The following is a 26,011-nucleotide window of genomic DNA, read 5'->3' as shown; positions in this document are numbered from 1 at the left end:
GCAAAATAAGCACATAGCAGATGCTTTGCATGGGTCAGGTAACCAAGCAATATTTGAGCATTCATAATCAAACATCTAATGCCAAGTTTAAGGAATACAACAAAATAGAAAACCTACCTAAATGCTAAAACTTCTTTCAATAACTCTTTACTATATGATGTTTATCTACTTTATTCATAGAGTATTTAAGATTTTCACACTTATCTTTAATCAGGTGAAGTCAGGAAGATCAAGCAGAAGAAAAGTTCTGAAGCAGGACATCTGAACACTTGTTAGACAACCTGCTCCCCTCCCTCCCTCAATCAAGAACATGGAAAATTCTTTGGAACTTCCCAGTTGCTTATGGCTGTTTGCTGCAAACTGACAATCCAGACACTACAGCTTATTAACAAAGTGTTCAGCAAACTGGAAACCCCCTTTGACAGTTTAACTTTTGTAGAAAAGTTTCAGTTTGCAAAAATTAACACACACTGTGACCAATGTGGCATAGCTGAAAAAAAGTTTTATTTATTTATTTTGATAAATGGACAAAAAGTTATCAGCGCTGAGAGATTTCAAGTAACCACTCAAGAGAAATTTATTAAAAGGCTATATGGAGATTATCAACCTAGAACACATACTGCACTGAGGCTTCCACAAATGAGGGACAGACAAGTCATTTTAAAAAAAGGATTCTATTTTCTAGTATTTCATGATGTTAAGAAAAATTGCAAGGTAACACCAGTAGACTGTATTGCATGAAAGAGAGACGAAATAAGTAGGTTAGTAGAACTGGGGTACAGTGGGCAAGGGGAAAAGAAGAGAGAGACTGACCTTCTTGAGAGGCCAAATCCTGAGACTGATCGGTAGTCAAACTTATATGAACCTCTTTCTGTTCATCAGATCCCAAAAGACTGTGGTCTACTGACAAACGGCCTTTCTTCTCTTCTCTTTCTTTCAAAATAATCTAGGAACAAAACCAGCAGCTATTAACATTAAAAACAAACAGGATACCTTTACAGAAAAAGGCTCATTTGATTAAACAAAACAAAATCAACTAATTAAAAACCTTCCTACTCATAGTGGTATAAAGAAAGCTGAAGTCATCTATGTTTCCTCACTGACCACAAACAGTACTTCATTCTAGCATTTTACAGATGGTATATTCCACACTCCTGTACTTCCACATCAACAGTACTTCCAACAGTTTTAAATATTAAGCCCTTTTACAGTTTCTTTCTGGTACACAATACTTACTCATTAAGAATTCCTCATTTCCATTTCTGCAAAAAGATTCTTATGCAAGAATATTAGTTGTCTTCATGAAGACAACATATGAAATACAAATAAAACCATTTCTTTTGCATTGAAAAAGCACAAAGAAGCACCTGTGGGTGTACTGCCATTAGTATAAATGATAAAGACCTTAAGAGAGGTGTCCTTTTTTCCACAGGAAGCTGTGGATTTCTATCTCATGTAAGTCACAGATAAGTTGGGGGGGGAGGAGGGGGGGAGGGAAGTTACCAGTGAGAGAAAAAAGGCAACTTAGCCTCAGTCAACCTTTGCACGTACACAGCTTTACCAGATTCCAACTGCCCATCTCATCAGGTAGGCAAATCTTGATTAAGATCTGTGGTGCATTAGCACCAGTAGCTACCACTTCTTTAATGCTTACCCACTGTCTTTTTTTTTTTTTTTTTTTAGGGCTAGCTTTTCTGTGTTTTACCTTCTGATTTCAGAACATATTGTATTATCTGTGTACATACCTATTTCATATATACACATATATATACATATACAAACAATTAGTTCTAAATTCACTCAAAACCTATGTGTTTGCTTCAAGTTATACAACCATTTCTAAAAAAAGGTACGGCAATCTAGCATACTACTTTGCATTACAAACTAGGATTCAGCAACATGGAAAGAAATACACAAACTTCTCCATATATTCTAGTGCTTATAGTTAAAATATCCTCAAAACTCCTATTAAGATAAATTTATACACTCCCAACTAGTTACAGAAGTAGAAAAGTTATGCATGTTACATGTCTGTATCAAAAGGACAGGACATCAGCATAATAAGAACTAGAGGTAGAAGCTCATGAGTCCTTCCTCAAGGAATAGTGACCATGAGTATATGGTAAGAAAATTTTTATTTTTGAAGTATGAGTGCAGATCAGAACAACCTACAGTTGACGCATTTACCTTTTTAAGTGCAGTAGGGCGTTTCAGTTTTGAAATCTCTCTTTCTTTTCCTCTTTTCACTTTTGGAGCAGTTGAATCCAAAGGATTAAGGCAACCCATAGAGGGCTGTCCCTTTGTTAAAGATTTTCTGCTGGCAGATTCTTTGGTATGAAAGGGAGCAGCACTGCCAACTAAATACAAGAAAGATAATAGTTTCACTAAAAGACATGTCACCTTTATTTCAACATTACTTTCAGAATTTCCACTGGTGAGTTCTCAAAGTGCATTTTCCTTCCTTGGAAAAAAAAGCAGTTCATAATGACAGGAAAATTACATCATCAGATATTGTCAATTCCAGATGGTTTTAAGCTTTCTTCAGTTTAGCCTCATGCTTTAGGAAGCTACAGATTCCAGGAAAATAATTACTTTACAACACTTAAAATGGATCTCTCAAATGACTACACATAACATTATTAGTAAGATCATAATAGTAAGATACAATGCAAATATTTATCCTTTTCTCCCCCCGAAAAAGACTTGGTTAGTCGAAGGAGAGAACAGATGAGAGTACAGCATGTAGTTAAGTATCTTCTGTGAGAAACAGAATAAAATAAATAGTCTGAAATGAAAATGCCAACTGTACTTTGCTGAGCTTTGTTTGATATAACCTTGCCAACTTTAATTAATGTTTGAACACAGATGAAACTCAAAGCAGGTAAATGAAGTAAACATGGTAACTATGTGCATAACAATGGACTCTAGGCTACTTACTACTGCTCAGGAATGAGATTCAGGGAGTTATGATAGATAACTATGAAAGTATCCGTTCTGTACTCAGCAGCAAACATAAAAAAATTAGTTTAGCATTAGGTGTTGATAAAGAAATAAGGAATAAGTGTAATTAAGCTGGTGCATACATTTGTGATAGAACTATAACTTAATATTTTGTGTACATGTGACCTCCTGCATTTCCAAGTAGATACTGTAGAACTACAAACAGATACAGAGAGGGCAATAAGGATGATCAGAAAGACCAGCTTCCACACACTAAATAAAGAGACTAGAACACTAGTGAGAACATTAGTGAGACTAGTCAGAACTCACTACTGTTGGACTTTACGGACAGTAAAAGCATGCAACAGAAGTGACAGATAGCTTCGGAAGCAAATTTGGTTTGAGAAAACCTTGGGTCAGGAGGCACTGAACTACAATCAGTAGAGGTTTGAAGAATATCCTGGAGAGGTATCCCTCTGTATCATAGTCACAGGTATCTTTTCTAAGCTGCTTTCAAGGAGAATTAGGTAATATTCTGTAATAATACACTTATTTTCACACATTCAACACTGAATCACTCTTAAGACAAATGCTGCATTTTACTAAGTGTTTATCTTCAATTCTAATATGGACTTCCACTATTATATACTGCAGCTTAAAGGAAGTTAGCACAAGTGAATTTTTGGAGAAATAAATGCATCAAGTAGATCTTCCTAGGTTTTTGTTATGTTTATATTCCGAAATAAGAAAAAGGAAAAAGCACGCTTAAGATGCTCAGAACAATGACATTTCACACTTATATTGTCACAAAATACATTTTGTGATAGTCAAGATGAGAAGTACCTGTGTATGAAAGAGGCCTGGTGTTGGTGATCTGACGAGCTTTCATTGCTTGCTGCTGCTTTTCAAGAGCTGCTAACATGTCCCCCAAATCTAACTGAACAGGGGTCTTACTCTTCTTTCCAGCTGCTTTTGATAAAGCCTCCTATAAGATGAACGTCACATACGGATAAATACAGAGAAATAGTGCTTGCAGAACTGTCTTTGAAAGAGATTCTTGCTTTTACAGAATAGAAAGGAATAGCTACTATAAGATATTCTACTTTACCAATCTCTGATGGGTGGGGGTAGGGGCACACCTGAAGTTTTTTCTGTTCCATGCTTATCTCTGAATACTCTTGAGCTGTTGCAAGCGCTGCTGCCAAGGCCTTCTTCTTCTGACTTTTTGCACGCTTTGGTACGGAAGTTGTAATGGGAATTGGAGTTTGGACTATATTGATTGGAGAATTCTCTGGTAAGTCATCCAACTAGGATTTTAAACAGTGCAAAAAACACCATTAAAGACCTTTCTCTTGAGACCACGGGAAGCATGATGCCGATGAGGCCAAACGAACCATTGCTTTGGTCCGCAGTATGATAACCCAATAATTAAACCCAACTAGATGACCCAGTAAACTCATAGAAAAAGTTCTGTGTATTTCATTTTTGTAAGAAAAACATTATTCTATTTGTCTCCAATTATGTCAGAGGGTTTTCCAGTCTGATTGCTAAATAAGGGAAATTTTTTTCCTCTCAGAAGATTCCATGTAGGACTTGATTTTCATGGAGATCAGCCCAATAGATTAAATAGTTTACATGTATGATTCTACAACAAAACATTTACGTAAATCACATAAAAGAACATCTTCACAACACTTATTTCTAGAGTCTAGATGCAGATATGCTTAGCTTATTGTCCTTTCAGGATAAATTAGGACAACTGTAGTTATTTTGGAGAATTGAAACTATTAACTATGCATTTGCAGATTTAACAATTCTGCATCAAAGCTTCAGTCTGAATGCAAGTCCTTGTGAGTCAGAAAGAATAACCAGGATGTGATCTATTAGCCTGAAGACAGATAGATAAAGCTCCGAATAAGTTTTAATATCAGAAATCCGTCTGTATCTACTGTTCATCCAAAATTCAGCATGCAACTTCAAAAAGCACAAAATTCATAAGAAACTATTCGTGAAATGAAGAAGTGTTCGTATCTCTTACAGTCTCTCCCATTAACAGACTCATTAGAAGCCAACAGCAGTCTTTTTAAAATGGCTTCTCTGCACCATTTAATTGGCATTTCTTTAACATCTAAAACCAGTAATGCAAATACCCTAAGAACATCATAATGTCCATATCATAAATATTGTGATATGACTTCATAAAAAGACAAATTTATGTTATCTCAAAATAACTTCCCTTAATTTAAATATATTTTGCAAAACAAAAGAGTTACTTACTACTTTGGGTGAAATCTTTTGTTGGATGTTACTACTTTTGCTGCTACTATTGTCACTATTTAGCTCTGGGAATTCATCCTCATCCTAAACAGTAGAAAAAATTAAGAATGAAGAGCACAGAACCAGAATTCACATGAAAAGCATTAACTAAAATAGCTGGAAGTACAAGGATGGATTTAATCCTAAAGTTCCACAAACTAGAAGAGCTTAATAGTGGCACAAACAGAAAGTGACAGGAAAAAAAAGTTAAAATAGTGTATCTGTATCTGCATAACCTGTTTAAAAAAAGAAAAAAAGAATTTACTAACACTTAAATTAAAGAAATTCAACTATATTAAGAAAATAAAAAAATATCAGAGAACGGTATTTTTTATCTGCAGGAAAACAAAAGTTTTTCACCTTCTCCCTGTTCATAAAAATCACTTATTCCACAATTATTTCACTAATGCATAAACAGTTTTCAAACAACATTACCTCAAAATACAGAGGTTCAGGACTCTGTTCTGTTCTACTCGACTGACTTGGAGTCAGAGGCTTTTCATGTCGTTTTTGCAAATTCTGCCTTCTTTCTGAAGATGTGCTGTGGCCTCTGCACCTGAAACCAGACTAAAAAAAATAACAAATATGGTCAGCATTCTGCAATTTTGATTTTTCAAGGTGTGCGCACACACATAATACATCCATGTCCGTTAAATACAAACTAAGAAGTAACAAGTTGTATGTAATTAGATTTAATAAGCAGTTTATTTTTTTTTTAATGCAAAAGCTATTCAACAGATAATACCTACTCCATTTCAAATTCCTTATTTTCATGTGTTACATGAAACATAACAAAAAAATTCTTCAGTTTAGAACCATTAACAACATACCTGTGAACTATTTCTTTGCTCAGCTTGTCTTCCACCTCTAGAAAACGTCTGAGTTTTTTCAGCCCAAGGTTTTTTTTGAATTGCCTGGGAATTTACATTAGTCCAACTTACACCAGCTGAAAGGGAAGCATCAGCTATGACAAATGAATCAGTGTGACAGAATGCATCAGTGACATACATACCACCAGAGGTAGAAACTCAAGTTTGATACAAACACAGTTCTCTGAGAAGGTCTAATTCTCCTCTTAATTTTAACTTCTGTTAATAGCTACAGAAATAATGAGAATCACCTTTATGGAAGAGTCCCATGACAGATATTCAAACTGCTAAAAAACGATCACTAGGAAGCAATCAAAGGAAATATCAGATTTGCATCCCTAACAATTTCAGTCCAGCCATAAATAATAGTCACTAGCATTATCAACCACTATCAGAGTAATCACAACTTTTTTTGTGTGTTAAAGTACTTCTAGAACTTCAAAAAAAAATGTGAGCACTTCTTAAATAGGTAACAGAGTTCTTCAGCTCCAGGTGTAGAGTAATGCAATCACCACCCTTATATGAACTGCAGTCCAATAGAGTAAGGAAAGAAGATAAAACACAATACAAACACAGCTTTGTCTGAACACTTCTGTTGGAAAATTTAGTTTTCCCTCATTTGAAGACACAGTTGATAAATTATTAGCAATAGCTACTTAGATACTTTCATTCAACCACCAGGAGGGAGGCATTGGTGGGGACGGTAGAAGTCACAGTAAAGAAAAATCTTCAGAAGTATTTGATCGGTTCCAACAGCATCCTGGAAGCAGATCAACTGTTACCCGCAAAATGTCAAGCAAAAATACAGAAGTAGCCCAGCAAAATATGATATAGCTCACTAGGAAAATACTTACTTGTATTTACTGATGGTTCTACAACCTGAAAAGGAAAAAACATTTTAGATGTTTTCTTTTCTAATCTGCAGGATACAAATACAGTTAAATTATTCAGTTATGTTTACATACATTCACTGCACAAGAATCTGTATTCCTTGAAGTCATGGCTGCAACCTGGTTATTGCCATGCTTAGGACTACAATATCCACTATCGCTGTCAATGTCTGCTTCACTTGCACCTTGTTCACTAGATGACTCTGCAGCAGGGTGAGAAGCTCTTCTGCGTCTGCCTTTTGATTTCCAAAGCATGGTAGAGGTGCTTTCAGAAAGTGACTTATTAGCTATATCCGAAGGAAAGTCTGCAAGACAAAAGATAACAATTCCTGCATAAATAATTAATTATGAAACATGAAAAAAACATACATGATAAAAAAAAAAGAAACAAGCCAGTGTCTTTGCACACGACCATTTCCCTTTAATAAAATTAACAATAGCACTGATTTTCTTTTTTCTTTTTTTTTTTTCTTTTTTTTAAAAAAAAAAGATGATTATTAGTTCGATCTAGATAACTCCCTCAACAAGGGAAGAGTTCTTTTTTGACATTGGCAAGATCTCTGCAGAAGCACACAATCATTGCAACATTATAATCTGACACATTAAATAGGTCTCTGCAAACACCAGCACCTTTTCTTCATTATCTTACTGATCTGCAAAAATCACTCTCAGAAGCTTCCTCTGAAACTGGTCCACCTTCTTTTAGGACAGACAACAAGTGAGATATAGTTCTAGTTATTTTGTACACCCAGAAAATAACAAGAAATTACCTGTTTGCTGTGATGCATCAACCAACAAAACAATCTTTGATCTATTCTCAGGACCTGATGAACTAGTCTCCTTTTGAGTGGCTACATTTTTCACTGGGGGACGTTTATTTCTTATGTGCATCTGTAGCTGCTGTTGCTGTTTTAAAAGATTAGCCATACATACTCATAAGTCATATGATTTGATTTCATAGTTATATCAAACTAAAGAAACAAATTGAAAGTTCTAATGCTCTTTACAGAAGCCACATATCTGAAGACAAGATTAAGGGAAATATTCATAAAGTACTTGCAAGAACATTTTCTGCACAAACTTTTTTGACACTTCCACCTCATTACAGTAAACAAAGTCTGAGGATATTTTATTCTCTAAGGAAGTAATTCTAAACTCAGACCAAACCAGCAGAGAGGCAGCGGGAATTTCCCATATTACACTTACAGATTTTATAAGCTCATCACGTATTTTAACCACAAAATTGTCTCTGTATACAGAGTTAAATGTCTCTCTAAATAACACCTTTTCTGCCCACCTTTTCTTCCATTTATATAGGCCATACCTGTTCTTACTCAAATGAGAAGCATGCTTCCGTGCAAAGACACTTTCTTTCTACAATTCTATTTATCCTGTTAACAAAGGGACAGCATCATGCTTACTTTTTGTATGACGGGTCCCCTGTTACTGCTTCTGCTCCGCTGACTGGATAATGGAAAGACCTGGCCCGATGGGTTGGGACGCTCTGTGCATTCTGTAGTAACTGCATTTACAGCATTTGCTGTTTGAAAGGGTGCAGAATAGGGAGTAGGGAAAGGATGATAGAAACCCATGACCTGAGCACACGGTGCTGGCATCAACTGATAGTATGTGTATTCTGTAGAAACAGGTGGTTGTGCAGATATTATAGGATAAGCAAGGTATGGTCCTGCAGGATTTGGGTTGGGTTGCTGCCATCTGATGTCACTGTTATATAATGGAAACTGTCTGTAAAAAAAAAAAAAAAAAAAAAAAAAAAAAATCAAAAGGAAAGAAAAAAAGATTGCTCATTACGTTTTTCCCTCAAGAAAATTCAGAACAAGCAAACACCACCCCCTTAAAAAAAACATTTCACAGGCTATTAGCTTACAGTAACTGAACTTAAATTTACTAAGACTTCTTAGAAATTCCAATTAAATTATGTTCACCAGCTCAAATTACATTCAAGAGCAAAATAAAGAGTTTTATCTTGTCATCTTTGTAAACTTAATTTCTTATATTAAATTTAGAAATTAAGCATAGGCATTTCCCTTAACAAGTACTTTGGACCTACTACAAATTTAATTGTTTTGACATCTCAAAAAGCATATATAACTTTAGAGACATAAGTTTAAACAAGGTAAGCCAGCAGAGAGATGTAAGAGTGAAGTTCATCAGCTTACTCAGGGCTGAGTACTTGAGTACACCAAGAAGTTGCCAACTCACCCTTGTTCAAAATTCCTTTGAAATGCAGGCCTCAACAAGCACACATGAAGACAAGCATTTACAAACTCAAACTTTCAAACTCATTTCATGAGAGATTATCTTCCATGAAGACCACAATCATGTATTACCTATTGGATTGATTTTCCTGTACAAATGGATAGCAAGTAATCAGATAGCTGGGGATAGGAGTTGGTTCCAGACCATTAATTCCTCCGCTGTCATTAGGAAGTGCCATTGGGATCATTAGTGTTTCTGGACCCTTCTTTTGAGGAATAAATGGTTCTACTTCAGCTGACAGCTTGACATTCTTTAGAAAGAGAAAAAGAAACAATGACTTCATTAAGTACAGAAACGTATAAATTGTTCGGAAAACTTAGATTCATGAAGTTGTATGGCAACCATCACAAACAGCAGGCAAATGGACGACAAGGCTACAAGCCTTCTGCAGTAAACTGAAAGACACGGAAAACAGTTGGCAAGCATTTGTTGGATCCTTCCAGTCAACACAGGCTGTAACACAGATCACCAACACCTAATGTTTATGTTAACTTTACATAGTGCTGTACAAACACCGACTACTTTAGAAAGGGGCTGAAGTTCAGATCTTGCAGAGGAAATACTAGTCTCAACACAGAAAGAAACAGACTTAGCACTGTAGGTGGAGCACGGTCATGTAGGCTTGCATAATTGAAACCAACATATGGAATAAGTAGTAATGCCTGGTCTACACTACAAAACTGGCCATGTTTCTAGGCAATTATAGAACAGGTTTTTCAGCCACCATAAGTTTACTGCTAAAATAGATGGAACATGTGTGGGGTTTTCTTCTGTGATACACCATCTGAACAAGTGTTAAAAATGATTACTTTTTGCCACGAAGAGGGAATTAAAGACTGCTTAGAAGTAAATTCTAAATTGTGCTTTCAAAGGAAAAGATCAGCCCCAAAGGTAGCCTCAAAAGTTTATGGCTTTTTACCCACTGTTTTCATCTTTGTTTGTAATAGATTAGCTAGATTTATGCTTCCGCATTGAACAATGCTCTGTTCAGCCAGCCAAAGCCTTAGTCTGAGACAAATGCAGATCCCAAATACCCTGAAATTCCATGCTCCGATATATGTTACAATTAGCCAAAAAGGATCTTTTTGTTCAAACATTTCAGCTTCAATATGCTTGCTTCTAAGTAGATTCTTTCTAAAACAGGCAAGGAGTCCAGAAATGTTTCTTTCCATTTACCCAGGAAACAATTCCAAAGGCAATGTATAACCTGTAGGAGGTCATGGTCTTATTTTACAAAAGGAGAAGCTTGAAGGTTTGCTGTGCAGTGGACAGTTTTACATCCTTGCCGCTTCCTCCACAACATCCAAGCGAGCAAAATCAGTTAAATAATGTGAGTTCTGAAAACATCATGACAAGTAGTCATGTCTGCCACACCTCTCAGTCCACATCTTTGCTCTGTGTCAAGCCCCCAGCCCATACACAAACATTTCAACCTAACTGTCCAGAATCTGAAACTAAACGCTTATTATACCCTCCCTCCATTTATTTTTGGAAACATAGCACATGAGCAGATCAGGTATTTCTTTATCAGCATTGGGTGGGGAAGTGGGTGGAAGTTGGAAGGGGAAAGTCCAAAAACATTTAGAAAATACAGTTATCCTAAGTCAGTAGGAAACTACTTTTTTTCCTTGATGAATAGGCACATTTAATGTAATAGACTGAACAAGAAAAAATCCTAGCTTAAACTAGGAGTTAAATTTATTTGAGCAACAGTGAGGTCAAGACACACTTGTGCAGATTACTGGTTCTTCATTTAGTTCGTCTGATACACTTAAATACAATGAAGTTTAATTAACCAGCAAAAGGCAGAATCATCATCATCATCCAAATGACTAAGAGCAGTCGACCAAGGGAAACCAGCTGACGTGATCTTTTTGGACTTCAGCAAGGCTTTTGACACGGTTTCCCATAGGATCCTACTAGACAAAATGTCCAGCATACAACTTAACAAAAACATCATGCAATGGGTGAGCAATTGGCTGATGGGCAGGGCTCAAAGGGTTGTGGTTAATGGGGCCACATCTGGCTGGCAGATGGTCACTAGTGGGGTCCCTCAAGGCTCCATTTTAGGGCCAGTCCTCTTCAATGTCTTTATAAATGATTTGGATGGAGGACTAGAAGGTGTTCTGAGCAAATTTGCCGATGACACCAAACTTGGAGGAGTTGTGGACACGGATGAGGGTGGACAGGCCTTGCAGAGATATCTGGACAGATTAGAAAACTGGGTGATCACCAGCCATATGAAGTTTAACAAAAGCAAGTGCCAGGTCCTGCACCAGGGACGGGGCAACCCTGGCTATACGTACAGACTGGGCGATGAGACGCTGGAGAACAGCCCCACAGAGAGGGATCTGGGGGTTGTGGTTGGCAGCAAGTTGAATATGAGCCAGCAGTGTGCCCTGGCAGCCAGGAGGGCCAACTGGATCCTGGGGTGCATCAAGCACGGCATTGCTTGTCGGTTGAGGGAGGTGACTGTCCTGCTCTACTCTGCACTGGTGTGGCCTCACATGCTGTGTGCAGTTCTGGGCACCACAGTACAAGAAGGACATTGAACTGTTGGAGAGTGTCCAGAGGAGGGTGACAAAGATAGTGAAGGGCTTAGAGGCGAAGACACATGAGGAGTGGCTGAGGGCACTGGGCCTGTTCAGCCTGGAGGAGGCTGAGGGGGGAACCTCATCGCAGTCTACAACTTCCCCTCGCAAGGGGGAGTCGAGAGGCAGGTGACCTATTCTCCTTAATCACCAGTGATAGGACCCGAGGGAATGGTGTTAAGCTGAGGCAGGGGAGGTTTAGGCTGGACATCAGGAAGAGGTTCTTCACCGAGATAGTGGTTGCACACTGGAACAGGCTCCCCAGTGAAGTAGTCACTGCACCAAGCCTGTCTGAATTTAAGAAGCGATTGGACTGTGCACTTAGTCACATGGTCTAAATTTTGGGCAGACCTGTGCGGTGCCAGGAGTTGGACTTGATGATCCTTATGAGTCCCTTCCAACTCCGGATATTCTACGAGTTACACTGTAATCCACCAAACAAATGAGTTAAAAACCAACAGTTATTTAATTACTTCATTGTCACATACTCTTAAGAGAGAAAAAAACACAGTTGAGACTGTAAAAGCTCCTGAGAAATATACTCACTATTAAGTCATCATAACTGCCAATGATCAATGCAATGTTTTTATAATATAGAAATATTTTCTCTGCCTCTATCAAACTGGATCTGAATTCCCTGCCAATCTTGAAAGTAAGGCCAAAAATTTTGCTCACTAAATTCATTCTGTTACACTCCATACATGACACTCAAACTAACTGCAGAGTCTCTAAGAGCTATTCTAATGACTTGCACAAACAGAACCAAACTATTCCTCCAAGTGTAAATCTTTTATTAGAAAAATCAGCTGTTTTTAATTTTATCCTTCCATTGTCAAATTTGCTAATTGTCCTGGTTTCAGTTAGAACAGAGTTAATTTTCTTCCTAGTAGCTGGTAGAATGCTATGTTTTGGCTTAGGATGAGAATAGTGCTGATAACATCCCAATGTTTTAATTGTTGCAGAGCAGTGCTTATACTGAGCCAAGGACATCTCAGCTTCTTGCTCTGTCCTGCCAACAGGCAGGCTGGGGGTGCAGCAAGAGCTGGGAGGGGACAGACCCAGGACAGGTGACCCAAACTAGCCAAAGGGGTATTCCATAGCATCTTACGTCATGCTAAACAATATATAGGGGTGGCTAGCCAGGAGAGGGGGGCCGGACTGCTCGGGGTTAGGCTGGGCATCGGTCAGCGGGTGGTGAGCAATTGCATTGTGCATCACTTGTTTGTACACATTATTAGTAGTAGTACTATTATCATCATTGTATTATTATTATTGTTATTATTTTCCTGTCTTACTAATCTGTCTTTATCTCAACTCACAGGCTTCACTTTTCATTTCTCTCCCCTGTCCCAGAGAGGGAGGGGGGAGGGTGAGCGAACAGCTGTGTAGTGTTTAGCTGCCGGCGGGGTTAAACCACGACACTAATTCATAATCCTTCCATGAGATTTTCTGTAGTATTGGCTCAAATTTCACCATTAGCTACTGTTCCCTGTAAACATCATCTCACTTCCTCAAAGAGCCACTGGGTAGCTCCAGGGCGCAGCAGTGCTCTGCTCTCCGACCTCAGGCATATGGTAGAGCTCCCCTGTGACTCAAGTACCCACCTGCCAAATTCCAAGGCATCTGATCCAACACAGCTCCACAGCAACAAAAGCTTTTTTTAATTATCAAATGCTTTCATACAGCGATCACATCATAACCAACGAATACCTACGCTCAATTCCCTCTCTGAAAAGAGATTTTGTCCATGATACAGAAAGAATTCCAGACAGAATTACTTGCAGAAGAATTGATTCAGTTGTGGACTGGCCTACAAACCCAGATGGCAAACATGTTAGAGCACCAAGCTAAGGCTGTCTCACCCACAGAAGACTCAACAGCATAATGGGGATGAGCTCTTTACAAATATAGCATTCTTATGAAGCACTGAAAACTTCCAAAAAAGTATGCCTAATCTGCTGCTCACCAGCTTCCAGCAGTACGTTAACCCAACTTTAGCCAAGACACCAATTACAAACCACTCAAGAACTGACTAGGAAAACAGTCAAAATATACTTGTGATTCAGGTGGTACAAGATTCCCTATTTTGAAGGGCTTTCTAGTCTCTCTGCTCTTTCCCTATATTACTTTGGAAGACTGATGTGGAAATACAACCAAACACAGACACACATACATGCACACATTTCTTAATGGTGATTCACTTGCAGAACTGTCTTAGTCTTATCACAATAATTTGTACTATTGTATTATATCATCATTATTACTCTTATGAAGGAATATTCTTTCACTTTTTTTTTTTTTTTTTTTTTTTTTTTTAAGTACATGATAACTGATCAAAGCAGGAGCTGAATGACTCCCATCAGCAAACCTGCCACAGCAGAAGTATTTCTTGCCATTTGGGAAAGATAAACCCTTTCCTGTTAAGGTAACTTTTTCCTTCTTCTTCCCACCCTCTCACCCCCCTTTTTAAGGGATTTTAAACAATGCTGAGAATGTAAAATCCTTGATTATTCTAGTAGTAACATTTTCAAGATAATGTGTTATCCCAACTGCTTTTGCAAAACCAAGAAAAGTGACCTTGGTTTTCCCTCTAAGTATTTTGGATAAAATGTATTGGATCTCTTTAAACCTTTCTAGTAAAAACAGGATTCTCTCCTCATTTTTTTTTTTCTTTAAATAAAAAACAGTCATATATTTCATAAATTCTTAAATTTAGCAAAATTTCATTAAAATTATTGTGCTTAATTTTGGTAGTTTCATACAACTCAGAGATATCCAAAGTAGAAGGACAATGTCAGTGGTTCTTCTCCTATTGCCCTGCCTCTTATGCAGGTAATGATTAACTACTGCTGTGACAGAGCAATTGCCTGATATATTTAATTACCATTTTCTGTACAACTCGTCATATATTTAACTTATTTATAGTAGTAAGATAAAGATAGAAAATATCCTGTAATCATAAACAGGTATGAGTGCATTTGAAAATTAATGCCTTTTTTTGCCTGCAGCACTTTGACAGTGTCTGTTATTAAAAATAATCAAAGCAACACTTCAGAAGTCTTTTACATGTATTATAGCATAAACTCTGCTTTCTTTTGCAATTGAATCTGTAGGGGTAGACTTTTTTCATTTTAGTTTTTAAATGTTCATTCAAAAGATGTTTGCTTCAGCAAAAGAATTCAGGGTAAATCTTACTTTATTTTTTAAGTTTTACATTCTGTTCTGTACACACTTTGAATGCTAACTCACCAAAAGAGAAACTGAAAACTTAACCTTAATGCAGGTGTTTCAAAAACCATTCTGCAAGCATAATACATGCAATCCCCTGAATGATTGATACATCTTGTCAAACAACAAAGCTCTATTTTCGCTTCAGGGTTAAAAAGACAACTTTGCTTAGATAGTAATACACTAAACTTCAACGTATTACTTCCTTAAGTATTCCAGAGAGACTGGTAAAATACTACTGAAGTACCTTTTTACATGAAATATGTGTACATAATAGGACACTAAAGTTCATTAAACCTAAAGCAGAAAGTGGAAACAGACTTATTGAGGCAGGTCAGACTGCTAACCAAACCAAAATAAAAGTAGAATTAACTCTCCAATGTTATTATCCAGACATTTCAGTACATTTCACAAAGGGCTGGTGGTTTCAGTTGACAGGCAAAGGAAACAAAATAGCTAAGTTAGGTAATTGGCCCAAAATTATCTAAGCAGGATTTTTGGGGGGTCTGTGATATTCCTGGCTGGGAGGAAGGACTGGGAAAGACAAAGAGCAAAATAACGTTTTAATAAGAGGCATTTTAGGTCACCTGTTTCCCAATATGTTGGGGAACAACTGAAATTATCTTCTCCTTAATAGTGTAAGAAGAGAGTGAAAAAAAATAAAAATAAACAATCAGTTAAAAGGTAAGGATGTTGCTAACTACTTATTGTACTGGACAAGCAAAAATATCTCAGACTGAGCCTTTGTATTTTGCTTACATGGTCATCTCCTGTGCTTCTTTCACTAGATACTGAAATAAAACAGTTCATCGTTGCTTTTTGTTTTATTTTTAAATACAATGTTGACATATTTGAGACTCAGTAGAAAACATAACCAACTACAACTTCAGTATACTCTAGATGAGAAGATGAGATCCCTTTATTAAGTGACTATTTGCTTCGGAAACAAAATGCAGTGCACAAATCAAAGCATGTGGATAAAAAACAACTCCCCCAAAAGTACAGCCAGACAGTATGACAGGAGTGACAAGTGCAGATGAACACAACGCAGCAGGATTGATCACGTAGCTGATTTATAACCATATGCAAACAAAAGGAATTGAAAAGAAAGACCTAGACCAAATGCCAGAAAACTGGAGGAAGGCACCTACACTTCTGGTAAAAACAACAGAACACTTGCAATAGTAATTTATGCTATGATTGCTCTCACAACATAGACATTTACATCACCCTGCACACGCTAAAAATCAACATTTTGCTGCTGACATCACTGACATATAACAAAAAAGTATGTTTTTGACTGGGCAATCTAAAAGCAAACATTGCAAGACCAAGTCTAATTTTATTCTGGCGTGTAACTTTTTCATGTTTATTCAACCCTTCACATCATAAAGCTGAACAAAGCTTTATTGAAATTGACCTTTGATAACCAAACTCAATCCTAAATATAAATTTAAGCCATGATGAAACACCAGATTTTCAATCAGTTGCCCATTAACACAAGCAGACCCCTTCAAATGAAACCAAGATTTATACACGAGTTGCTTTTGTAGATACCCCTAGTGCAAAACATTTCACAAATTGAAACCATCTCATTACATATTTCAGTCCAACAATTACAACTCTTTCAAGACAGCATATATACTGAAGAGATCCTTTGTTTCCTATATAAAAGCTACTGTAGTCATCAACAGCTGCAAAGACAGAAGATGACACAAGCAGGAACAGACTGGTAAACTTTGTCCTATAGTTGTAGTACTGTATGTTTAATCTTAGAAAAGTTTTTGTTCATTGTAGCTTAATGCCATTCAGCACTTTCCATTAAAAGGGATCTCTTTCAGCTTGCTGTCTTAGAAGAGAACACTTGGGTATCTATCTCACCATTTACAGGGGGAGAAAATAGGCACAGATGCTGCATTTCAGAGGGCTGTAATGAAATCAGCTGCTTTGCTGCCTCGAAGTCTGGAAACAAGAAGTCTCATCACAGATGTGATACACAAACATAGCTCAAGTATCTTTTTCCTTAAAAAAAAATCCTGATTCTGAATTTTGGATTTCAAAATGCAATAGTCATTTTAGTAGTAAGACAGGTCACATTTCATCTGTTGAAGATAAACTTTACAAACATGGAAGCCATTGTTTCTATAATTAGTTGCTTCTAAGTGGCAAATACTTCAGGAATGGTAAATATGCAGTCCAACTGGAAACGCCAGCAGTAGGCCATTTAACAAAGCACAAAATTTAAGCCTATCCTATTTAGATTAAACATAATAATTCTAATTCAACACTTAGAGCAAACAGGCTAGGAAGTTAGCCTTTCCCTTAGCTCCCGTACACAATTCTTTTTCCTTTTGCAAAAAGGAAACCCTACTCAGAAGCATGTAAGTTAATGTTAAAATTTTTAAAGTACTGAAATTTTTCTGCATATGCTGAACGTAAACAAGTGGCACAACATGACAAGTTGGCTGGCTTTTTAACATTCAAGACCAGAATATTAAAAAAAAAAAAAAAAAAGGAAAACTAAACCGCAGTATTTAGTTACAAAGCTTGTCCAAAAGATAAAAAGCTATGGACAGGATCCTCTCCACTTATCTAGTTTACAGCACTTAACAGGGCATGTAAACTTCTCAAGTACGACTGCTTTGTAGTCTATATACTAAAGGTGTTAGTACAAACCAATCACATATGTCTGCTTCCTCATCATACGCTAGTCAATGATAAATAAAATCTGTGATCAGAAGGCTTAGAAGACCTTCACATGTCATATCAATAACATTTTAGATGGACTGAAGAACACATTCTATAATAAAATATAAACCATAAACAAAACTCAAATTCTTCTGCTCTTGCAGGGTTCAAGAGAAAGTAAGATGCAAAACATAGAACCCAGAAAAACTGACCTTTTTCAGTCTGCTGACAGTTGAAAATTCTGCCATGCAAGAAACATGGAAGAAAATTAATTAGGATAAGGAGCACCTAGATCTATAGCAAGCGTTTTATCAAGCCAGCTGTTGAACGGTCAAATAGAGTAGAGGCAAGCAGAACAGGCAGTATTTAAGCAACAGTAATACAGAACACAGGTCATCGATTTCACAACTTCACCTAATTTCTCAACTGCACTAATAGAATCAAATACCTTAATCATAGGGATAGACGTGTCTAACACTTGGAAAATCAAAACACATCAGTGCCCTTGAGAGGGGAAGTTGATTCTCTTTAGATTTCTACCACAATCAGCTTCAACAGAAGGAGTGACAAAGGTCAGATGCTGAATCTTCTCTTTTGTAGGGAAAGACAATACTTCACAACCACTGAAAGCCTTAGGCTTCTCAATGGAAGAAGTTTCGGTTAAAAAATAATTATTTTATAGGAGGGTACATTACAAACAGCTTTATTATATTTTCCTCTTTGTTATGCGCCAAAAAGATCACTGGGAATACCATAACAAGCGAAGTCACACCAGAATTCAGGTAACAGAAACCTGAGGAGTGACGTGCAAGCGACACCTTTTTCCTCATCTGGGTGCCCAGACGTTCTTGGTGCATGACAAAACTCTGTTCAAATATATCCTCCACCAAAAGCATTTGCATTCCCCCCTCTACCCTTGAAATACCATACTTTAACATAGCACAATATTCTACTTGCTTGTGTTCTAGTTCCACAGTAGTTATTCCTATCTGCAGGGACAATTACCCTATTGTGGCTGACTGAGTAATCTGGGGAAAAGGGAAAAAGAAAATTAAGTACTGTTATCATACATCTACATGCTTGAAGATTCATTTATCAGATGTCATGCAATACATGTGCCCAAAGCAGACCAAATCAAAGAAAACGTGGAAAAGCACCCAGAACTGATGCAACTTTACCAAACACTTGCACAGATAAAGGAGATTACATTTGATCTCACTGCACAAAAGGTTCAAACCCAAAGCACTTTGGAATCTCCTAATCAAGATGTTACTGCATAATGAGAAGACAAAAGCAACAAGATAATTTAATAATTTTAGAAACTCATCAGCTATTAATTTGTCTGCCTAGAAGCCTTACTAGCAGATGAGGAACCAACAGGATGAGATATGCTGCAAACAGAATAAGCAAGAAGACTGTTCCTGCTTCAGAGAGCTTAACTGCACCTCCGAGTTGAAATATTACACAGTTAAGATAATCATACAGACAGATTAAACACATTACGTTATGAGTAACTCAGAGATTATCAGCTTTTCTGAGCTATTTCCAACAAACAAAAAGAGACTGGTTTGGTAGTGGCATGAGCCTCTGGTAATGAAGAGCTCAAGCAACAGGGAATAAATATTTCACAAGGGTGCCACAGTCCTAGTTACAGATGAACTGAAGGAGAAAGATACAAGATTTTAAAGAGTACAACAGGCAAATTCAGTAAGCTAATGTAAATTTTTACAGAGTGAGATCAATTTCTCTAAATTAAATAGACAGTGGGAGCCATAAGGTAGTAAACTGCACTGTTCACTAACTTCTTTAGACATATGTACAAAATAAAAAGCAATACATCTTTACAGAATGCATTGTTACCATCTACAGGAGCTTGTACTATTTTATTGATTGACTCTCCTATGAGAACCCCTGGACATGCCAAGATCTCAAGCTACAAGGAAGGAATATCTGAATTCCATGTATGAGTTTTGAAAACATTTTGCTCAATCATAAGCTTAAAAATAAAGTCACGTTGTTATGGAGAGCAACATTCACTTCAGATCCACCTTTTAGAAGTGCCTCCTGCCCGTGAAAGATTTTATTGCACAGATGTAAACAAATCACATGATCTCTTAAGTCCCAGCTAAAGCTTCTTCATACCTATAATTTGAAGGGTGCTAAGAATAATGCAGGCTGATTACTTGGAGAACAGCAAGTTACCTATTACAGAAAAAGAAAACAGTGGTTTCTAGAATTAGTGACCTAAACCCAAATCTTCCCACTCAGCTGAACGGCCAAGACCTATCAGCAGCGGCTCTAACCCTGAAAACTTCACCCAAACCCTTATGTTTACATTACTCCAACAGGCGACAAGCCTCACGCGTCGCCAAGTTCTCAAGAAACCCACCCAGGACTCTTGCAGTGAGCACAGAGCTTTAAGTCACACCCCACCGACCGTGACCACCCCACGAACACGAAGCAAAGCCTGTCAGTAGCAACAGGGCGGGGGGCGGAAGAATCCTGGAGCGGAGCCCCTCGGCCCTGCGGGAACACAGGGACAGCCTCACAGCCCCCCGAGCCTCTCCCAGGAGCCGGACTCCCGCTCGGAGCCTCCAACAGCCCCGGCTGAAACCGCTCCCGCGGCCGAGGAGGGCCCGGAGGCAGCCCCCCGAACACCTCCCGGTACTCCCAAACCCCGCAGGCCGCGTCAGGCCCCGCACGCGTCCCCCCCCCCCCGCCCCGCCGGGCCGGGCCGCGCCCTGCCCCTCCGCGGGGTGCCGTGAGAGGACACAAGGGCCGCGGGGCGGCCGCCCGCCCTCACCGCGGTGTCCGCCGGCGCCCGTCGGCCCGCACCTTGTCGGCTTTGTCCATGGCTCCGGCGGGGCTGGGCGGCGGCTCTACCGAGTGCGGCGGAGGCTCGGAGCCGCCTCCTCCATGGTGCTCGCTTCTCCCCCCCTCCCCGCCGCCTCAGCGGGCTACACCGCGCTCCCGCACACGCCCAGGGCGGCGCTGGCCCCGCTCGCGGCTCTCACGGGAACCGCGCCCGGCTGCGCCACGGCCGAGGGCGGGCACCGGAGCGGAGGGGAGGGGAAGGGAAGGGAAAGGGGGAGGCGGCGGGGCGACGGGGAGGGCTCAGCTGGGACGGAAGCCGGGCGGGCCCAAGCGGCGCCGAAAGCCTTGTTTCTCCTCAGGGCTGGGGGGGGGGAGGGAGGCGTCCTTGAAATTAAAATATTTAAAAAAATAAAAAAATAACTGTAAGTTATTTAGTCGGAAAGCTGAAAATGTACAGGAGGGGCCGGGCCCACGCCCCGTTCTCTGCCCGTCCCCGGGTCCCCACAGGGTCGGGCCCGTCCTTGGGTGCTCCAAGGGGCTGCAAGACTGTCTCCAGGGCTTTCACTGATACTTCTGGAGTAGGGCAGAAAAAACAGGCTAAATGCCTATGTAAAATAGAATCAATTGCAAAGGATGTGCTGGAGCAGAGCTGAGTACTTCCAGGTGAAATCCAGAAATCCATTTATAAAATGTATTAATGCAAGAGGCAGGTTTCTGATTGATTTTTTTTTTTTTTTAATTTTTGGTGAGAAATAAGGGCATAGCTAATGGGAAAGGTAAGCAAGCCTGTATTTTGACACAGTTAAAATTAAAATTACCAACACTGTTTCTACAGAGCAATCTTGATAGAGCTTCCTAGATTTAACCTTCACTTTCCAATTCACTCTTTCCCACGTTATGTTCAGCATGCCACATAACAAGCTGTTGGACTTCACAAAAATTTTGTTGGATTAATCCATGTTATCCCTTTGTATTTTCTTAGCATAGCTCTCCACCATTAGAACTTTATAAGTAACATACGGTATTTTGAAGATGGCTATTGCACTGCACAGTAAGATCTCATCTTGCAAACAGATGACATGAATACAGAACTTGTGCAGACAGACTGTCACTGCCTTGTGTGCTATTTTACATCAGCGGGATCTCCAGTTAAGTGTAACTTTTGCCTAGATGCCTGCAACATTACTTACGTTCTGTGAATTAAGTTTTCATGGGGTTGCAGCCAACAAAATCATAGGTCCCATGGATCATATGTGAAAGGGAGAACGGTGAAATTGTAATCCTAATGAAATGTAACTGTAGGATTTCTGTTGACTTCAGTGAGGCCACTGTTTTACCACAACTGAAGAGAACAGGAGGGCTGTTCCTGGCCCCTAATTGCTATAGAAACCTCTCTTAGCTGGAAAAACTGCAGCACTCGCCCACTTTGCTTGCACTTCCATATCCCAACACTTTCCTTGACAAGATTAATAGAAGTCTTCATGGTCAGTGTTGACATATACCATCCTGTCTTTCAACAGTATACAGCAGTAGCGTGGTGAAGGTCTTCAGCAGAACTAACGCACGTGTTCATAACCTTAGGAAGCTGTTTAAAAGTAGCAATACTGATCTAAATTTGAGGTTATGAGGTTATGCTCCCAGCAGCTTTTACACAATGACATTTCTGATTTTGACACAAGAAGTCAGGAAAGTAAAACCAGGGATTAAGCCGGTTGTATCAAGAACTTTCAGCTGATGCAACTGAACACCATTTCATCAGTCACTGCTGAACTTAAAAATGAGATGTAAATCTATAGATAAATAATGATGAAACATTGAATAAGCCACTTGAACCTTAGTCTTCATAAATTGAACAATGCATCTCTACTGAGTGAAGTGTATTTTATTCCCAATTGTTGAATATGTTTCACTTAAGTGAATACAATTTTGCTCAATTATTTAAAATCTAGTCACTTTTCATCTCCCAAGTAATGTGGGAGAACTTGCCTGACAGGACAGAAAACAGTGAAAATATCCCACTGAAACCACTACAACAATTGTCTTCTTGTATTAGCACACCAGCATTTTAGCATGGAATGCAGCTTCATTTGTCTAATATGGTGCTGACCACGGAATATATATTATGACATTTGCTTAAGATACTTGCTGTATTTTCTTTTTTTTAAATAATGACTCATTATGGCAAGGCTGTTCATTGTGAAATCCTTCTTTTGTTCCCAAAATACATACCAACAGAAAGGTCACACTTGAAAGCTCTGTTATGCATACTTAAACAACAATAACAAGAAGTTCTAAGATCTAAATTGGGCAGTGATTAAATAGGCATCAGATCTACACAACTTATACAATATACATAGTACAGAAAGTTATGTTGGGTGACCTAAGCAGCCACTTGGGTGAAAAGAATTCAAGTCTCCCATAAAATTTAACTCTGTATTATCACAAAAAAAAAAAAAAAAAAAAAAAAAAAAAAAGCCAAAGCACTTAGAACCAGTTACGTTAGATCTTCTATCCACAGCTATTTACAACTAAGCCAGCCTATCTGGTTACATCATCATCTTCTTGATCAAGTGTTGTGTAAGTGAACTCAACAGTGTTACTGGCCTTAAAGAAGCCATGAGGGGAAAAAAAAAAAAAAAAGGCAAACAAAACAAGCGAAAAAAACTGTCCAGTTTAAGCACACTAGTAATTGCAGTAGCTCCTTTAGAATACTCAGTCCTAAAGGTCCAGTTCTCAAATCAGTCAATATGTAAGCAACTATTGCTACTTCTCTATCACAACATAGAGTAAACAATAAATAGTTGGGAAGCAAAAATGATGCTTGAAATTAGTGGGTTCTAATTGCAATTTTGCTAATAAGTTGTTGGGTTTATTGCTGCAGCTGCTGGATAGTGGAGTTATCCTTCCTGAATACAAAGAAGAACACCAATCAAATGAAAATCTAAGCTGACATAAAAATGAAACAAGGAGCCTAAACCTAGCTATCTCAGCAGAGTGGAAAGGCACTTTGTAATGGCTGCGTTCAGATCACAAGCAAGTCTAACAGCACACATGTAGCTACTCATGCTCCCCACTTACAAAGGCTCTACTTACACCCACTGGGTAGAGAACCTCACAGAACCTGTAGGGAGGCAATTAAGCACATCTCACTGAAATCAAGGTAGTTTCTTCTACTGAAAGCTGAACATACACATACAAGCTTAATTGCACTGGCAGAGGAATATGAAGCAAGGATTGCTTGCTCAATTACACCCGCTCTATCCCCAGGTCTCAGCAGGCTCAGGCTGAGCTCTGTGGCAGCACGGCCTGAACATGGACCACAGTGGAGGCTGCACAGTGAGAAAGGGAAAGACGCAGCAGGAATGAAGCTGGCTCCAAAATGACACAGCTTTACTGGACTGGAACTAAAATCTTCAGTATAATTATAGAAAAAGAGAGGTAGAGAGCAAAGCAGAACTTGGCAAATAAACATTTGTATGTGATGGGAGATACAACGTGTCACGTCCTGCACAGGCAGCTAAAGGCAAACACAACAGGGAACACACTGCAACTGAGGTGGGAGCTCGTCTACAGATCTGAGAACCACGAATCTGATAGCAAGAAGCGATTACCACCTGGCAGCAGTCAGAGCAAGCACAGCACTCCCACTGAGCCCAGCTGCAAACTGGTGTTACAGCTGAGGACAGATCCTGCCTTGCATCTCTTCATAGCATGGCCATGAAGGGATTAGCTGTTACTCTTGCTGTAAGGCTTACAGTTATTACATCTCAAACGTAGTGCTATGTATGCACCTATTTAATGCAGATATAGTTTGCAATCTACCTTTGCACTGATTTAGAAGCATTAGAAGGTGATAAAGCTTTTTTGTCAACATCTTGATCAAGATTTAACTATGACTATGTAGCTGTAATGTAGTTTATCTAGTTCTCTGATGTAGGCATTTTCTAGATCTACAATGGTATGTCCAGCAATTTGAAAATAATAAAGTAACAACTAAATTTTTATGATTAAAATCAGTATGGATGAATATATATATAGAGAGAGAAATTTATGTCAAATAACTGCTCTGTTTTTACGAAAGCCTGGGGTACTGTCCAGAGTGGTATCATTTTACTATTAATACAAACTTACATGCTTCCTGCTCAACCAAATTAATCTCCCCCCCACCCCAAAATTAAATGTGAAAATACAGTCTTCAAATACAGACATGTTTTACAGCTGACAATTTCTGAGTAGCTACAAGAATGACAGTGTTTGTTATCAGACTGCAATTCAAATACCTCTATTATATTATTCTGCCAGGTGCATTTCAACTGTTGTGTTTTTGTTTTTTTTTTTTTTTTAATTGTTCTATAAACTTCTAAGCCTAGTTAAAATGAAAAGAAATTAAACTACTCTCTACATCAGGGTTTCAGATCAAACCCATGAGAAAACCTTAAGAGAAATGAACTCCTCCAAAGTACGTTTGCTAATTAATAAAAATTTGCTAATTAATAAAAAATCAAACATGCATCAGACATATCCTCCCAGATTTCATTCGTGTGACATTCAGTTTTAATGCATAAGCTGCCAACAGCTCAGATGAGGGGTTTATATACACAGTTTACATCACACTATTGTAACCCTACGTAAAATAATCAATTTTTCTTTTGCAAATTAAGTTATTTGTACTAACCAAGGTGCCAGTTGGTCTTGTGTCCACATCAGCAAAACTAAAGGTATATAAAAACAACCAAAAATTGTGAAAAGCATGGCTCAGTGACTGGAACTGAGAATGGAGAATGTAGCGAGGTCACTTAGTGCTTCCTGAACCTGCAGGGCAACATTTCTTGGAAAAAAATAATTGTCATTCACCATCATTCCTTTCAATTGCTTGTTTGGTTTTCCTGAGGAGGCAGAAATTGCATCTGAGACAAATGTACCACGTGGACTAATGTCAACTACCAGCACTTTCTGTTGCAGCTGTATAACAGTGCATCTCCCTCATATTTCCCCAAAGATGATTCTAATTTTTGAGTTTAAGAATTATGAAAATTTGAAAAAAGGTTAGAATCCCTTAGGGATTCTATAAACCTTTATTATGTGCTTAGAGCACAGACGCTAAGAGCTGAAGTACAAGTAAGAACTAAAGTATGCCAAAAATGCACAACAATTTATAAGAGGTAGACTGATACTTTCTCAGTTTAAAAACACACAGTTATCTCTCACTTTTCAAGGTAATAGTCCTTTACCAGTTGGCCTAGGCCTACTATTAGTCTTTGTGAGCAAAAACTTAAAAAGGAGACTAACTGCATACGACATATTTCCTACAGTATTCTCACTTCCTTCCAGGAAGCTCCAAATATGCCTCCCCAACAGACATATTTGGGATGGGAAATGTTACATCAGTTAGAAC

General features: G+C 38.5%; 1 protein-coding gene across 4 annotated transcripts in view; it reads right to left on the bottom strand.

The window, feature by feature from the left end:
• The window catches only part of SECISBP2L (SECIS binding protein 2 like), a 29,295-nt gene extending 8,446 nt beyond the window's left edge, over positions 1-20,849 (bottom strand). Inside the window, exons 1-13 of one of the 4 annotated variants that reach the window (XM_084531877.1) lie at positions 20,606-20,849; positions 9,367-9,545; positions 8,437-8,761; positions 7,786-7,921; positions 7,091-7,320; positions 6,980-7,004; positions 6,087-6,220; positions 5,692-5,823; positions 5,218-5,301; positions 4,080-4,247; positions 3,784-3,925; positions 2,188-2,357; positions 814-946 (exon numbers count right to left, since the gene is read on the bottom strand). In XM_084531877.1, coding sequence (XP_084388003.1) covers positions 814-946; positions 2,188-2,357; positions 3,784-3,925; positions 4,080-4,247; positions 5,218-5,301; positions 5,692-5,823; positions 6,087-6,220; positions 6,980-7,004; positions 7,091-7,320; positions 7,786-7,921; positions 8,437-8,761; positions 9,367-9,482 — 1,795 coding nt within the window. In that variant the 5' untranslated portion in view covers positions 9,483-9,545; positions 20,606-20,849. Of the gene's footprint in view, positions 1-813; positions 947-2,187; positions 2,358-3,783; positions 3,926-4,079; positions 4,248-5,217; positions 5,302-5,691; positions 5,824-6,086; positions 6,221-6,979; positions 7,005-7,090; positions 7,321-7,785; positions 7,922-8,436; positions 8,762-9,238; positions 9,546-20,605 lie in introns of those variants that run through there. The other 3 variants (XM_084531875.1, XM_084531876.1, XM_084531878.1) reach the window with 3 other exon arrangements.
• Positions 20,850-26,011: the final 5,162 nt, after the last annotated feature.

The sequence above is a fragment of the Aythya ferina genome (assembly GCF_964211825.1).
Source record: "Aythya ferina genome assembly, chromosome: 11".
In the NCBI taxonomy this organism is placed as follows: Eukaryota; Metazoa; Chordata; class Aves; order Anseriformes; family Anatidae; genus Aythya; species Aythya ferina.
The sequence above is the reverse complement of the archived record's forward strand: the minus strand, read 5'-3'. Positions and strand labels throughout refer to the sequence as shown.